The sequence below is a fragment of the Loxodonta africana genome, chromosome 19 (genome assembly GCF_030014295.1).
Source record: "Loxodonta africana isolate mLoxAfr1 chromosome 19, mLoxAfr1.hap2, whole genome shotgun sequence".
Taxonomy (NCBI): Eukaryota; Metazoa; Chordata; class Mammalia; order Proboscidea; family Elephantidae; genus Loxodonta; species Loxodonta africana.
The window spans coordinates 26,588,911-26,602,758 of NC_087360.1; the positions used below are offsets into that span (position 1 = coordinate 26,588,911).

General features: G+C 45.4%; 1 protein-coding gene across 2 annotated transcripts in view; it reads left to right on the top strand.

Moving 5' to 3' along the window:
• The first annotated feature begins 251 nt into the window (after positions 1–251).
• The window catches only part of ASCC2 (activating signal cointegrator 1 complex subunit 2), a 45,939-nt gene continuing 32,342 nt past the window's right edge, over positions 252–13,848 (top strand). The window contains exons 1-6 of one of the 2 annotated variants that reach the window (XM_010598749.3): positions 252–359; positions 1,438–1,497; positions 5,579–5,676; positions 10,037–10,195; positions 10,572–10,742; positions 12,068–12,197. In XM_010598749.3, the coding sequence (XP_010597051.1) occupies positions 5,596–5,676; positions 10,037–10,195; positions 10,572–10,742; positions 12,068–12,197 (541 nt within the window). In that variant the 5' untranslated portion in view covers positions 252–359; positions 1,438–1,497; positions 5,579–5,595. Of the gene's footprint in view, positions 360–1,437; positions 1,498–5,578; positions 5,677–10,036; positions 10,196–10,571; positions 10,743–12,067; positions 12,198–13,848 lie in introns of those variants that run through there. The other variant, XM_064272492.1, reaches the window with a different exon arrangement.

Below are 13,848 nucleotides of genomic sequence, written 5' to 3' on the forward strand. Positions count from 1 at the left end.
AAATGGTGGAACCATAACCCGCCCACTGCCGGCCCTCCACCTTCTCTACGAAGGCCAAACGGGAGCGAGAAGGGGCGGCGAGGCCACAGCCTGACGGCTCTCCTGGGGGCGGAGTATTAAGGCTGGGGGCGTGGTCCAGGGCTGGGTCTAGCTTCCGGGAGGAGTGACGAGGCCGCGGTTCGGGCTTGGGGCGGGGCCTTGCAGCGCCCGGGGGCGGGGCGGGGCCGGGCCACGAAAAGGCTTCCTGTCTGCGCCTGCGGAATCGCCGTTTGACCCCGGAAGTGCCGGCTCTCTGGAGCTGTCACCGTGAGCGGCGGCGACGGCGGCGGCGGTACAACGGAGGTGGTAGAGCCGCCGAGGTGAGTGTGCGGCGAGGCCCTGCTGCCTGCGGGGCCTGGGGCCCGGGAGGAGCTGTGGCGGTTCTTCAGGCGGCCTCGGACCTCCTCGCCCCAGGCCGAGGCTTACCCGGCCCTAGGCCCCCAGGGGCCAAGCTGCGGGAGTCGGCAACCCCGGGTTCGAAGCACGACTCCAGATTGACCTTGCATAAGTCACGGTTCTGTTCTCCCCCACCCCAGGCTTCAGTTTCCCCAGGGTTTATTCATTCGTTCAGCACGTATTTGTCGAGCCTCTGCTACATGCCAGGCACAGGTGTAGACACTGGGGATACAAATAGAGCAATACCGACGAGGTTCCTGCCGTTATGGAGCTTTCAGTTTAGTGGGAGGAGACAGTAAAACAAAGTAAATGCACGAGATAATTAAAGTTATGTCAGCAATTAGGGGTGTGAATACTTTAGGTAGGGCTGTCTGGGAAGGTACCTGAGTAGGATTATATTGGGCCGAGACCAGAAGGATGATGACAGACAGAGAAACTGAGGCAGCGGTAGCCCTGGGAATGCTCAGTTTCCAGCCCTTATTGTAATTGATGCATAGACTGACCTTCCCTTCTAAAGAAAGCCCTTTCCTAACATTTGTCTTCTGCTGTCCTGCCCAGCACTGGGGTTACAGTGGGGGCACAGCCATAGTCATGATCATTGTCTTTCTGCTTTTAGAGCATATTCTCTAATGTTTTCTTAGTCCATTTCTACTCACACTTTAGATGAAAACTCAAATTTTCCTTGACATTCTCTCTCAAGTCAGGTTCCTCTGTTAAATGCTGTCATAATCCCATGGGACTCACCTACGTGACATACATAATCTTTTTTTTTTTTTACTTGTTAGTGTGACGATTTGATTAGTATCTGTCTTTCCCATTTAGATTGTAAGCTCTATGAATAGCAGGTCCAGGTCTGTTATTGGACCACCGTAGTGTTCTCTGGGGTTCAGTGCCTGGCACATAGTAGATGTTCAAAAAAAAAAAAAATTGAATGTATGAGTGAAAGGTTAACACACAGTCTTTGAGCTTGAGTAGTTCATAGAAAGTTTCTCCTGCCACCAGGTTACCATCTCTTTCTGATTGTGTTCCTCCCGTGCTTGGAAGACTGCTCACTGCCTTCAGGTGAGTGGCAGTAATTGTTAGTATAACACTCGAGGCTCCTTTTAAACTGGCTCCCTCTTCCCTATTCAGCCTCTTCTCACTTCTGTCATCCCTTCCCTGGCCTTGTGTTTCTAATAACATCAAATGTCTCCCTGTTCTGTGAAAGCCAAACATTTTAAGACTCTGAGCCTTTGCTCACGCTTGCTCTTCCATTGGAATGCCCTTCATCTCCATCTTTCCTTTTTATCCTTCAACACCCAGGTTATAGGTTGCTTTGTGGTGCCCTTCCACGTAGAACTTCTTTTCTCTGCTATGCTCCAGTTTTGGAAATTTCCTCTGTTTATCTCTTAACCACACCAAATATCCAGGTCCCAAAATGTATTCAGTCAGCATTTGCTGAATAAATGAGGAAGCCCAAAGTGCTCTGCCTATGGTTAGAAACTTGAACAGTAACAACAACTAAACTTTACTGAGTGATTATTATATGCCAGGTACTGTGTTGAACACTTAGCATTGATTACCTTTCATAGTAACCCAAAAAGACTATATACTGTTATCATCCCAGTTTTACAGATGAAGAAACCAAGGTTCAGAGAGTTAAGGAACTATCTCAGTTCAAAACATAAATAGGAAAAAGCAGAGCTGGAATTTGAACTTAGGCTGCAGGACTGTGGAGTCTGCGCATTCAACCACTGCATCAGCCTGCCCTTCATTGCCTTTGCAAGCACTGGCTTGTAGAAGTAGATTTCTTTGAAGGCAGGTGCTGTCTCTATTTGTCTGGGCCTGGACTTCAGCTGTGTTTAAAGAGCGGAAACACAGTGTGTCCTCCTTCCTAGTTTTCCCACCCTAGGCCCCCACGCTGGACTCTCAGTTCCATCCATTAAAAAAAAAAAAAAAATAGCAGGTATAAAATGGTAGTAGTAATAGCGTCAGAACCTGTCTAACTTCAGGGGGGATAATGACCAGGATCAACCCGAAGCTGATTCCCATGAATGGAGGTCAGACATACGTCCACTTTCCAATCTTTTTACCAATTCTGACACCAACTCTCCTCCCCATGACACTCTCCTTCTCTCCTGGGTTCGACAATCCATTGCAATGGCCATACAGAACTCACAGTGTATGCTTACACTTAACTGGTTTATTAAGGAACAGGGTATAACTTGGGATCAGGATCAACAGACTACAACTCAGGATCAGGATCAGGAAGCATGTAGGCAAAGTTTCCTTTCTTCAGTGCAGGACAACTCTCTCAGCTCCTCTTGGCCATGCAGACGTCATCTCAGTTATCATTTCCTGCCACCAGGTTATCATCTCTTTCTGATTGTATTCTTCCTCTGCTTGAAAAACCGCTCACTGTCTTCACATGAATGGCTACAATTGTTAGCGTAACACTTGAGGCTGTTTTTAGTATAACACTCTTGGCCCCCTCAGGACAGGCTTTTCTTGGCCCTGCCATCTATCGCTGTCGCTCTGCTGCTGGGCCCCTTCTGGACTTGTCTCTGTCTTCAGTGTTATAGCCCCCGACCTGTGTTACAGCTCTTTTAAAAGACTCCTTGCCTCCTTTCTCTCTCTCTCTTTACCTCTCTTTCTTCATTCTTCTTTCAGTTTCTTCCTGCTGTGTCTCTTCCTGCTTCTTTCTGTCTCTCAGACCTCTGTGGGGTTGGCTGCTTACATACACAACTCCTTGTCAATTTGAAGGCATGGCCCCTCCCAGTGGGGGAGGCACAAACTAACCAGCCTCCACTCAGCAGGCCACAGATACTTCCTTTGCACAGTAGGCAACTCACCTCATTTGCATAGTTTATTGACGAATCCCTGCAAGGTGCATGCCAGTCATAGGGCAGGCTGCAGCCCAGGGGCAGGCAGAAAATATCAAACAACCCTTGTTTACAGGTTACTCAGGAAATGTCAATCAACCTGGACAAAAGTAACAAGCCCTCTGGAATAGAACACTAGGGCAAAGTTAACTCCTCAGGGCTTAGAGGAAAAATCTCTCAAGCTGTTTTTCCAAAGGAACAGGGCAGAAGGCCGCATAAAAGTACTCATATCACCACAGCAGGTAAGAATGGAAAGAACTGGCCTGTGAATTGTTTAGACTTCTCCGCACTGGTGTGCAGACCACTGATGTTTCCAGCATTGCTGGGGAGTTAAGGAAGAAGTATTTTTAGCACATTCAACACAAGAACCCCAGGTGCCAAGGCAGAATAACTGGGCCTCAGTTTCAACTGGGCCACTGATGTATTTGCCTTGAGCAAGTCAGGCCCCCCTTTGGACCTCTGAGCATAATAATCCTTGTCTTTAACAGGATTTTGTGAGAAGCTAAAAAAAAAAAAAAAATTTTTTTTTTTTTAGTAAGATAGTAACGTGTTTAGAAGCAAGGTACGCACAGCAGAGGGCATTATCTGCTTCACAAAGCTGAACGATGAAAACTCACCCTGGACCCCTTTCATTGCTTTGCCTCGTGATTGTTTTTTTAGACCGCTTCATGTGTACAGGGACCGTGTATCTGATCTGCTGGAATCTTAGAGCTGGAACGGACCTCAAAGACTAAGCAGGATGATTCTCTCTTAAGATTCCTGTAGGATGGGGATCTCTACAGCCCTTAAAACAAACCATAAACCAAGGTTCCTTGTGTACTAGCCTGCTTTCCACCTCCTTGCCTTTCTTTGCTTTTGCTGTTTCCTCTGCCTGGGGTACCTTTCCCTCCTATTTCTTACCTGGTCAGCCCTCAATATCGAGACTCAGGCTCATCTCCTCTATAAATCTTTTCTTGACAACTACCGTCCCCCCACACCCCTCCATAAGCTAAACTAAACCAGAGGCAATATAGTGAATGGTTAAGAGTCAGCCTGCTTCATCACTACTAACTCTGAGACCTTGGGCGAGTTTCTTATTCTCTCGGAGCCTCTATTTTCTCATTGATAAAATGGAGGTTGATAACAGACCTCACCTTTGAGTTGTTGTGAGCATTACTCTGTGTAAAGGGAGTTCAAATGTGTAAAGTAAGTTACTATGAGAAAAGCACATAGAATAGCACCTAGCATGTTATTGCTGCTGCTATTTTCATTATTATTACTACTGTTATAATTGTTGGACCCTTGTCGTATCAGCCTGTCTTCATATCACCAGGGCCTGGCTCCATACCTGAGATGTGGGACGCCTGGTAACTCATGGCTGCCCCTGTCCCTCAGCTCACCTGTGAGTGCTTGGGAGGTCATGGTTTCCTCAGCCCAGCCTTGCTCTGTCTTCATGTTGTCACTGAGACTGTGCCAACCTTTTGTGGCATGTCTTTTAAGGGGCCTTAATTCATTTCAGTTCTATGATTTCCCAACTTGCATGTCCCTCCTATGGGTCAGGGTGCGTGGTATTATGAAAAGAATGTTGGACAGGAAGACAGGAGACTGGGGTCTGCCGGTCAGGAGCTCTGAGGCCAACTTGGGCCTCTGGAGAAAGAAGCTTGCACCGGCAGGTTTCTATGAATTCTGTCATCCTCTCTGGTGCGCTCATGAACCTCCTGTTCATCCATGTCCTTGTTGACAAATGGGAATGGTAATCCCTTTCCTGAAGCCTAAGGAGATTGTAAATCTCAGCACCCTCTACAAGTGAGAAAAGGCCCATATCTCCAACCCTCAAAAGACTGAAAATCTGGTTAGGGTTAGGACAGCAATGCCCTAATTCTCAGTTGTTCATCATCAGACATTTGATGAGGCCACCTCCGTGCCAAGCTCGTGCCGATCATGGGAGAGGCAGTGGGAGGAGGGCCTGGACCCATCCTTCACAGAGCTCACAGGCCACAGAGGGTACAGAGCCAGAGCCATAATAAAGAACATCTAGGTACTTTTAGTCAGTGCTTCTCAAGGGGTGAGAGTATGTCAGAAATCACCTGAGGAGTGTTTTCCTCCTCAGCTGGGAAGTACTGCTTCAGGCCAAAAAGATCATTTCAGTCTGAATTGCAAGGTGCATAAATAAGGCCCAAGTCTGGAGCCCTAAAGGCCCGATGTTGAAGTTTCTGTCTGGGCTCAAGAGGCAGCCTTAAGCAGTCCCCTGCCCCTGGGAGCCTGGGTGCCTCTTCTCTTCTTCCCATCCATATTCTTTTCAGGAGGGTCACGCAGCACAATGCCAGCTCTGCCCCTGGACGAACTCCAGATCACCCACAAGGACCCGAAGACAGGAAAGCTGAGTACTTCACCAGCCCTGGTGAGCCAGTGCCTTGAGGCCCTTCAGCCTGATAGTACCATTCTTGCAATTTCAGAAGCAAAAAGTAAACTCCACGTTTATCTGTTCCAAGAATAACCCTAGGGCCGTGGTTGTAATTCAATAGTTAGGGCATCATGGGGCCTTCCAGGTAGAAGTTTCCTTCTGAGCAGCAACTTGAGTTTAAATAGTATTTCCCATGTTGCCACACTGTACTTTCCCCTCAAAGCATTTAACTTTGACTCAGAGGCTGATGGCAGTTCTGATTCAGTATGAGCTGGCCTGGAAATGGATCTGGCCAAAGCAGGATGGGGATTTGACCCTGAGGGAGGTGTTCAGGTTTCAGGCAGGGCATTTTCAGAACCTTTAAGCTGTTATCCACACTTCCATGGGAACCCCGATTTCAGAGCTTGGGGCTATCTTTTATCTCAACTGTATGAGAAGCCCAGGTACAAAGACTCCAGCAGAGTTTGTGAGATTGAAAACCAAGGAGACTATGAACATGCCGATTACTGGTGGCAGAGAGATTAGAGCTGTGGAGAGGTGCCAGGGTGCTGAAGGAGACATTCAGGAGGACTGGAGCCCCATACCCACTTGTTTTCCCAAGAATATGAGCTTACTGGAACAAGGTGGAAGGAAGTATTTTCTGGGGGCTTGAGTAAAGTCATGGAAAACGGGCTTGGTGTTTTAGTTCCTGCCTTCTGGATGGCTTCTAATTACTTCCTAAATACTTTCTAATAATAGTATCTCACATTTGTAGAGCACTTGCTCTGTCTCAAGGTGTTCTAAACACTTCACATGGATTATCTCATTTAAGCTGTACCATAGCCCTATAAGTAGGTGTTTTGATTTTACAGATGAGGAAACTAAAAAGTAGAGAGATTTTTTTCAAGATCATGGAGCACGGTAAGTTGGGAAGCCAGGATGGGAGTCACAAGTCTCTTGGGGAAGAAGCAGGATAGTTGAGTTAAAGAGCACAGGCTTTGTGTTAAATCTCATACAGATTTAGCTGTGTGACTTTGGACAAGTTTCTTAACCTCTCTAAGCCCTAGGATCTGAAAAGGGTAATAGTAGAACCAGCACTGTGAAGTGGTTGTGAGGATTAAATGAGACATCTGTGAATTGGCACTGTGCCCAGAGCACAGTAAGCACTCAATAGATGGTAGTTATGATGGTGATGAAAACAGTGACAGTGAAGGGAATGTTGACTGAGGAATAGGAAGGGGGACAAGCAGAGGGAGACAGCTGCCTGACTGAGGAGGGGGTCTTGTTGGTCACTAAACAATGTTACTGTGCAGGCCACGGGGTGCTCCTGAAAGTTGTCATGAGGAGGTGCCCACGCTACATTTATCCCTTTAGTCTTGGTTTTGGGGAAGAAGATCTCTAGGCAGGGGGCAGCCACCATGCTGCCTTTGCAGAGTGATAGATGGAGCTAAAGTTTATTGAGTAGCCACTGTGCGCACAGCACATATTTAGTGCTGTTGAAGGTCCAAAGGAAGTAAAGTCTTTGGCCAGAAGGGATGAGTGGACTCTTGAAGAAGACAAGACTCATATAAGTGGGTCATTTGGAGAACGGTGCAAAACAGCGTCTTATCAATATCACGTTGATAGTATAGAAGTTTGGTGAGCAAAAATGTCCAGAAAGCTTCATCGAGCAGGTAGGACCTTACCCAGGCTTGAAGGGTGGTATGGGACTTGGGTAGAAGAGAGGACACAGCTGGATCCTGTTGTAGTTTCACCCTGAAATCTTCCATCGCCCCCCATTTCCTACAGAATAAAGCCAATACTCTTGAGCTTGGCATTCAGGTTCCTTCAAAGACCTTGGCAGGATCTAGTCCTCCATTACCACTGTTCATCCCTTCGAATAGCTAGCAAATGTATATGGAGAGTCTGCTCAATGTCAGGCACTGTTGTAGAGATTGGGACTGCTGTGGTGAACAATGCGCAGACCGCTCCTGAGACCCACAGGCTAGTGGAGAGAGATGAGAAGGCAGGCCCTCTTTTTTATATAACTTTATTGAGCTATAATTGAAGAACACTAAACTGCACATATTTAGAGTATACAATTTGAAAGCGTTGACCTATATAGTCATCTGTGAAGCCATCACCATAATCAAGATAACGAACATTTCCACCACCCCCAAAGTGCCCTCATGGCTGTTTATGATCCATCCTCCCCACTCGCCCTGTCCCAGCAGCCACTAATCTGAAAGCAGACTTTTGATACAGTTCTACGAGTGCTACAGTAGGTTGAGCACAGAGTGAACCCCTAAACCTGTCCGGAATGGGAGTTAAGGAGGCTTCCTGGAGGAGAGCTAGGGTCAGAAGGACAAACAGAGAGATGAAGATGGCATGTGGGTACTGTAGGTCATTTAGTAGGTCTGCAGTATAAGCTTTGGTTCAAATCCTGCTTAGTTGCTTCCTTAGCCCTGTGACCTTGGGAAGGCTCCTGAACCTTACTGAGTTATCATTTCCTCCTCTAAAATGGGGAGAAGTCTATCTCCTTTCTAAATAGTTGTTGGAGATTAAGGAAAAAAAAAAAAAAAAATGGCTGTGGAACATGCCTATTCAGCAGCTGGCACAAGGCAAGTCCTTGGTGAGTGGTGGCTTTTGTTATCATCATTCCAGCATTCCCTCCAAATCCATCTCCCACTGCCTAGTGCAATCTGTGTTGCAGTTACACTGGCCCATTTTCATTCCTACTTAAAAATGCTATTTCTTTCATCTAAAAATCCCCATCCTCCAAGGCCTAGCTCAGATGCTGGCTGCTCTGGGAAACTGTCCTTCATCCTGCAGGTATAGTTAATTTCTTAATTCTTTTCTGCACCCCCATGTCCCTCTGCCAGGCTTTGAATGGGCAGTTCCTGTTTTTTGCTCATTTGGTGGCTTAGACGTGCATCTCCCCTCTGAGTGTAGGCTCTGTGAGAATCTGGATGCTTTCTTTACGTTTCCCACTGCACGTGGCGCAGCAGGGCCCCATTTTTTGTCAGCAGGATTGCAGGGAAGGTAGCATCTCGGGGGAGGGGGGGTGTCATCTGTGTTAAGGCACAGAAGATGGTGAGAAGCTGGCCTGAGAGGTGACCTGGGAGGTGAGGTATCAACAGATTGGAGTAGGGAAGAACTTGAATGCCAGGGAGATGCGTTTAGGTTCTAGTCAGTGGTTTTCAACTTGTTGTAGTTAGCACAATTCCTTTTTCAAACAAACTTGTACCTGGAACCCCACTATATAAATTCGGGCTTCAACAGGAGGGAGTCCCGAAAATCCACCTGATAAGTGGCACAGAAGGAATCCTGTGGAACCAGAAAACCCCAGTTTGAGAACTTGCATTAGGCAGTAGAGGCATAGGTAGTTCTTGAGGAGGCTGACCAATCACATGTGTCTTTCCTATGCCCCTTGGATGGACAGACCTGGAAGTGAATGGATTGTGGTTGATAACAGCTGAGATAATAGGCCTTTCCCCTTTTACTACTTCTCCTGGCGAAGGTAGCCCATTATATAGTCAGAGGAGAAAACTGAGCCCATCGACTCCTCTTTATGGTGAGCAAAGTAGGGTTTGTTCATGGTGAGGTAAGGGTTGGAAGAGAATTTATGATTCTAAGATGAGACCTTCAGTTAACTTGATTAGAATCTTTTCTTTAAGAAAATTACTGAAGTTTTTTTCTAATTATAAAAAGGGTACAGCATCATGATACATACTGTATGATACTATTTGTCTAAGAAAGAAAAAACAGTAGACCCAAACAAATGTTTTATGTGGGTATATTTTAATGTAAATACCTAGTGCTCTCTGAGCACATGGTAGGTAATGAGTGGTTACCTCCAGAAGGCCGAGGTCCCATGTGACTCACCTTCTCTGTACTGTTTTAAGTTTTTGAAAGAAAGGATGCTCACTCGTGTAATTGGAAATTAATTTAAAAAGTAATGCATGCTCAGTTTAGAAAAATTGGAAAATATATTAAGTCATAATCCCATCTCCCAGAGATAAGCACAGTTCTTTGGTATAGTCCCCACTTCTTTTTTTAAAAATCTGCACTAATGTATGAATGTGTTAAACAAATATACTAAAAAAAACCAAAAAAAAACTGATTATGTTAAGTAGAGAATTTTGTATCCTGCTTTTTCTTCCCCTAACCTTTCCCCATGTCATTAAATATTCTTCAAAAACATGGCTTCTAATGACTGCGTAGTGTTCCCAGGATGCAACCATGCCCCTTTTGTTAGGTACACTTGGTTCTTTATGCTTAAAAGCTCCTTGGAGGGTCACCGGTTAGAACAGCCAAGTGTTGTCATTGCTGTGGGTTGGCAAATGGGCCCTCGCTGACTAACCTCTGCCACGTTAACACGTGGTTTTTGGATCCGTAGCACCCTGAACAGAAGGCAGACCGGTATTTTGTGTTATACAAACCGCCCCCTAAAGACAACATTCCCGCCCTAGTGGAGGAGTACCTGGAACGCGCCACCTTCGTAGCCAATGACCTCGACTGGCTCCTGGCCTTGCCTCACGATAAGTTCTGGTGCCAGGTAACATTCTATCAAAATTAACACTAAGACAAAACATGTGACATGCCATTGGTTGGTTGCTGTTGTTGTATTTTTCCTCCCAGGAGGTGCTTTTTTGTCTACTTCTTACACTGATCCTTAACAGCAAATTATGATTTGGATTACTCTTTCTTGTGTCACAGTATTGATGATATTTACATAACGCCTTCCGAAGTGTTATTTTTAGAATTTTTTTTTTTGTGTTTAGCCCGCTCATTCATACCTCCTTGGTCCCTGGGGGTTGGTGTGTTTGCACTAGGCCAGGGCTGTTGGGCCGGGAGCCCCCCCCCCCCCCCAAGCCATTTGTAAGCCCTCAGGCCTCAGAGATAAACCCTCACTTTCCTGTCTCCTGGTTTAGGTTATCTTCGACGAGACCCTGCAGAAGTGCCTGGACTCCTACCTCTGCTATGTCCCCCGAAAATTTGATGAGTGGGTGGCCCCAACCCCTGAGGTTGTTGACATGCAGAAGCACCTCCATCACAGTGTTTTTCTCACCTTCCTCCGTATGTCCACTCACAAGGAATCCAAAGTAAGCTCCTGATCCCGTGACACGTCACCACTTGACACCTAACACTTCTGTGCCAGATTTGCCACCCCTGGGAATGAAGGCTCTGGAAGCATCTAGTTTCCTCTTTGTCTCCCCTCAGCCTTTATTTCCACCTTTGGGGAAGAAATCTGTGCCACTGCCCTTATCCTCTCATTTACCTGGCCAGTTTGCATTACATCCAGTGTTTTCTTCAATGGGAGCCGAGGGCTCTTTGCCAGTTGACACGTGACTGCACCTTTACTTGTGCGTCAGAGGGTAGAAACATTGATTCTGAGTTTTTAAAGGAGCTTGATGCGTTTTTCAAAAATTTTTACTGTCTTTCTTCCTATTTTTAAAATAATAATGCTGTCTCTGAGCTGTTTGAACTTTACAGAAATATGTTATGTCGACAGTGAAGGTCAGTCCCAAAATTCCCTCCCTCTGTTAATACGCATGTTCCTTTGGGGATTTTTTTTTTTTTTTTTGAGTTTGTGTATGTATATTTATTTCAAAAATAGGATTTTTAAAAATTTGTTATTGAGAATATATACAGCAAAACGTACACCAACTCAACCGTTTCTACACGTACAATTCAGTGACATTGATTATATTCTTTGAGTTGTACAACCATTCTCACCCATCTTTTCTGAATTGTTTCTCCCCTGTTAACATAAACTCACTGCCCACTAAGGTTCCTGTCTAATCTTTTGAGTTGCTGTTGTCACTTTGATCCCATATAGATGGTTTTTAAAAGCATAATGCTCAAGGCAGGCATTTTTTACTACATAAGCTAAACTATTGTTTGGTATTAAGAAGACTTTAGAGGAATTCTCAGGCCAATAGTTTCAGGGGTTCATCCAGCCCTCTTGGCTCCAGAAAATTTGGAGTCCATGACAATTTGAAATTTTGTTTTGCATTTTCCTCCTTTTGATCAAAGATTCTTCTATAGAATCTTTGATCAAAATGTTCAGTAATGGTAGTCGGACACCATCCATTTCTTCTTGTTTCATGGCAAAGGAGGCAGTTGTTCATTGAGGCAATGAGCCACACTTTCCATACCCTCCTTCTATTCCTGACTTTCCTTCCTCTGTTGATGCAGACAAATAGACAAAAATAGTATCTTGTTTTTTTTTTTTTTAATAGACTTTATTTTTTAGACCAGTTTTAGTTTCACAGAAAAATTGAGCAGAAAGTACCGAGAGTTCCCATATAGGAGATTGCTTTTTTTAAAAAAACTTTTTTTTAGTATAGAAGCCTTTAAACATACACAAAAGTATAATGAACCCCCACGCATGTCTCTCATCCTTTCTCTCTGTACTTTTCCTTAGGATCACTTCATTTCCCCATCTGTGTTTGGAGAAATTCTCTACAATAACTTCCTGTTCGACATCCCAAAGATCCTGGACCTCTGTGTGCTCTTCGGAAAAGGCAACTTGCCACTGCTCCAAAAGATGATAGGTTCGTAGGAAGCGGGGCCTGGAGGGTGGCCCACAGACGGCCCTCACATGCCAAATTAAAGGTTCCAAAGGTGGGCGCCTAGGTGGGCGCAGGGGGATTCAGGGCAGCAGTGGGATGGGAGGTGGAATGGTGCTTGCAAGTCACTTCACAAATACATGAGTGTCAGCTTAGAAGTGAGGGATGTAGGTGGGAGAGAGGAAATAAAAATGTGTTAACACATAGTTCCTGTCCTTGAGGATCTTGAAGTCTTAGGCAATTGAACAAGTATGTCATTAATTAACAGTTGAAGGAATGGGGAAGTTTACTTTGGAGATAAGAGTAAGAAAGCAGTGATAGCCTTTATTTGGGTGCTTACAGGGGCCAGCACTGTGCTAAGCTTGTACATAAGTTATCTCAATTGGATCCTTGCTATAGCCCCAGAGATAAGTGCACTCTTTATCCTCATTTACAGATAAAGAAACAGGTTATCTTAAGGAAGAGACTTGCCTGAGAGTACATGGCTAATAAGTGGCCAAGCCAGGATTCAGGTCCACAGAAGCCTGGCCCAAGCTCCAGGATTCCATGCCACGTAGGCGTGACTCTCAAGCCCTTGCCCTTTTCCACTACCTGCTTCAGGGGTGTTGGGGGCTGGCATCAAAGATGTCACGATCTGCACTGTTGCGAGAGCAGATGAGGGCAGAGTTCAAAGAGGGCTCTTGGCTTGTGAAAGGAATGGACTTCAGATCCCATCAGAAGGCAGTGAACTGGAAGGTTCTATCAGAAATGGAAGCACTGTAGAGATGCTGCAGCCCCTGCAGATTCTCCTTTGGCTGCCTGCTCATGGCATAGACCATTATGGAGATGTGCTCACCTGGACACCTCTGCCAGTCCTCCTCACTCTGAGACTGTAGGACACAATCACCCACATACCAGTTATCCCTCGAGATGGCCTTACTTGCTTGCTTGCTTTTTCTGATAATAAAGGTAACGTATGTTAAGTTAGAAAAGTTTATTAAAAAAAAAAAAAGAATCAGGAAAGCAGTTAGCAAAATCTTTCACCCAGAAACAACCCTTGTTAACCTTTAGCTATTACTTCCTTCCAGTATTTTTTATGTGCGTTTCAAAAAATCCTTAGATCACAGTATATATTTAAATTTACATCTAGCCTTTTTTAAATATCCATTTATTTATTTATTTTTCATTATTGTACTTTAGATGAAGGTTTACAAAATAAACTACCTTCTCATTAAACAGTTCATACACATATTGTTTTATGACATTGGTTACCAACCCCACGACATGTCAGCACTCTCCCTTCTTGACCTTGGGTTCCCTATTACCTGTTTTCCTGTCCCCTCCTGCCTTCACGTCCTTGCCCTTGGGCTGTTGTGCCCTTTTAGTCACCTTTTGTTTTATGGGCCTGCCTAATCCTTGGATGAAGGGTGAACCTCGGGAGTGACTTCATTACTGAGCTAAAAGGGTGTCTGGGAGCCATACTCGGGGTTTCTCCGGTCTCCGTCAGGCCAGTAAGCCTGGTCTTCTTTTGTGAGTTAGAATTTTGTTCTGTGTTTTTCTCCAGTTCTGTCCGGGACCCTCTACTGGGATCCCTATCAGAGCAGTCAGTGGTGGTAGCCAGGCACCATCCAGTTGTACTGGACTCAGTCTGGGAGGG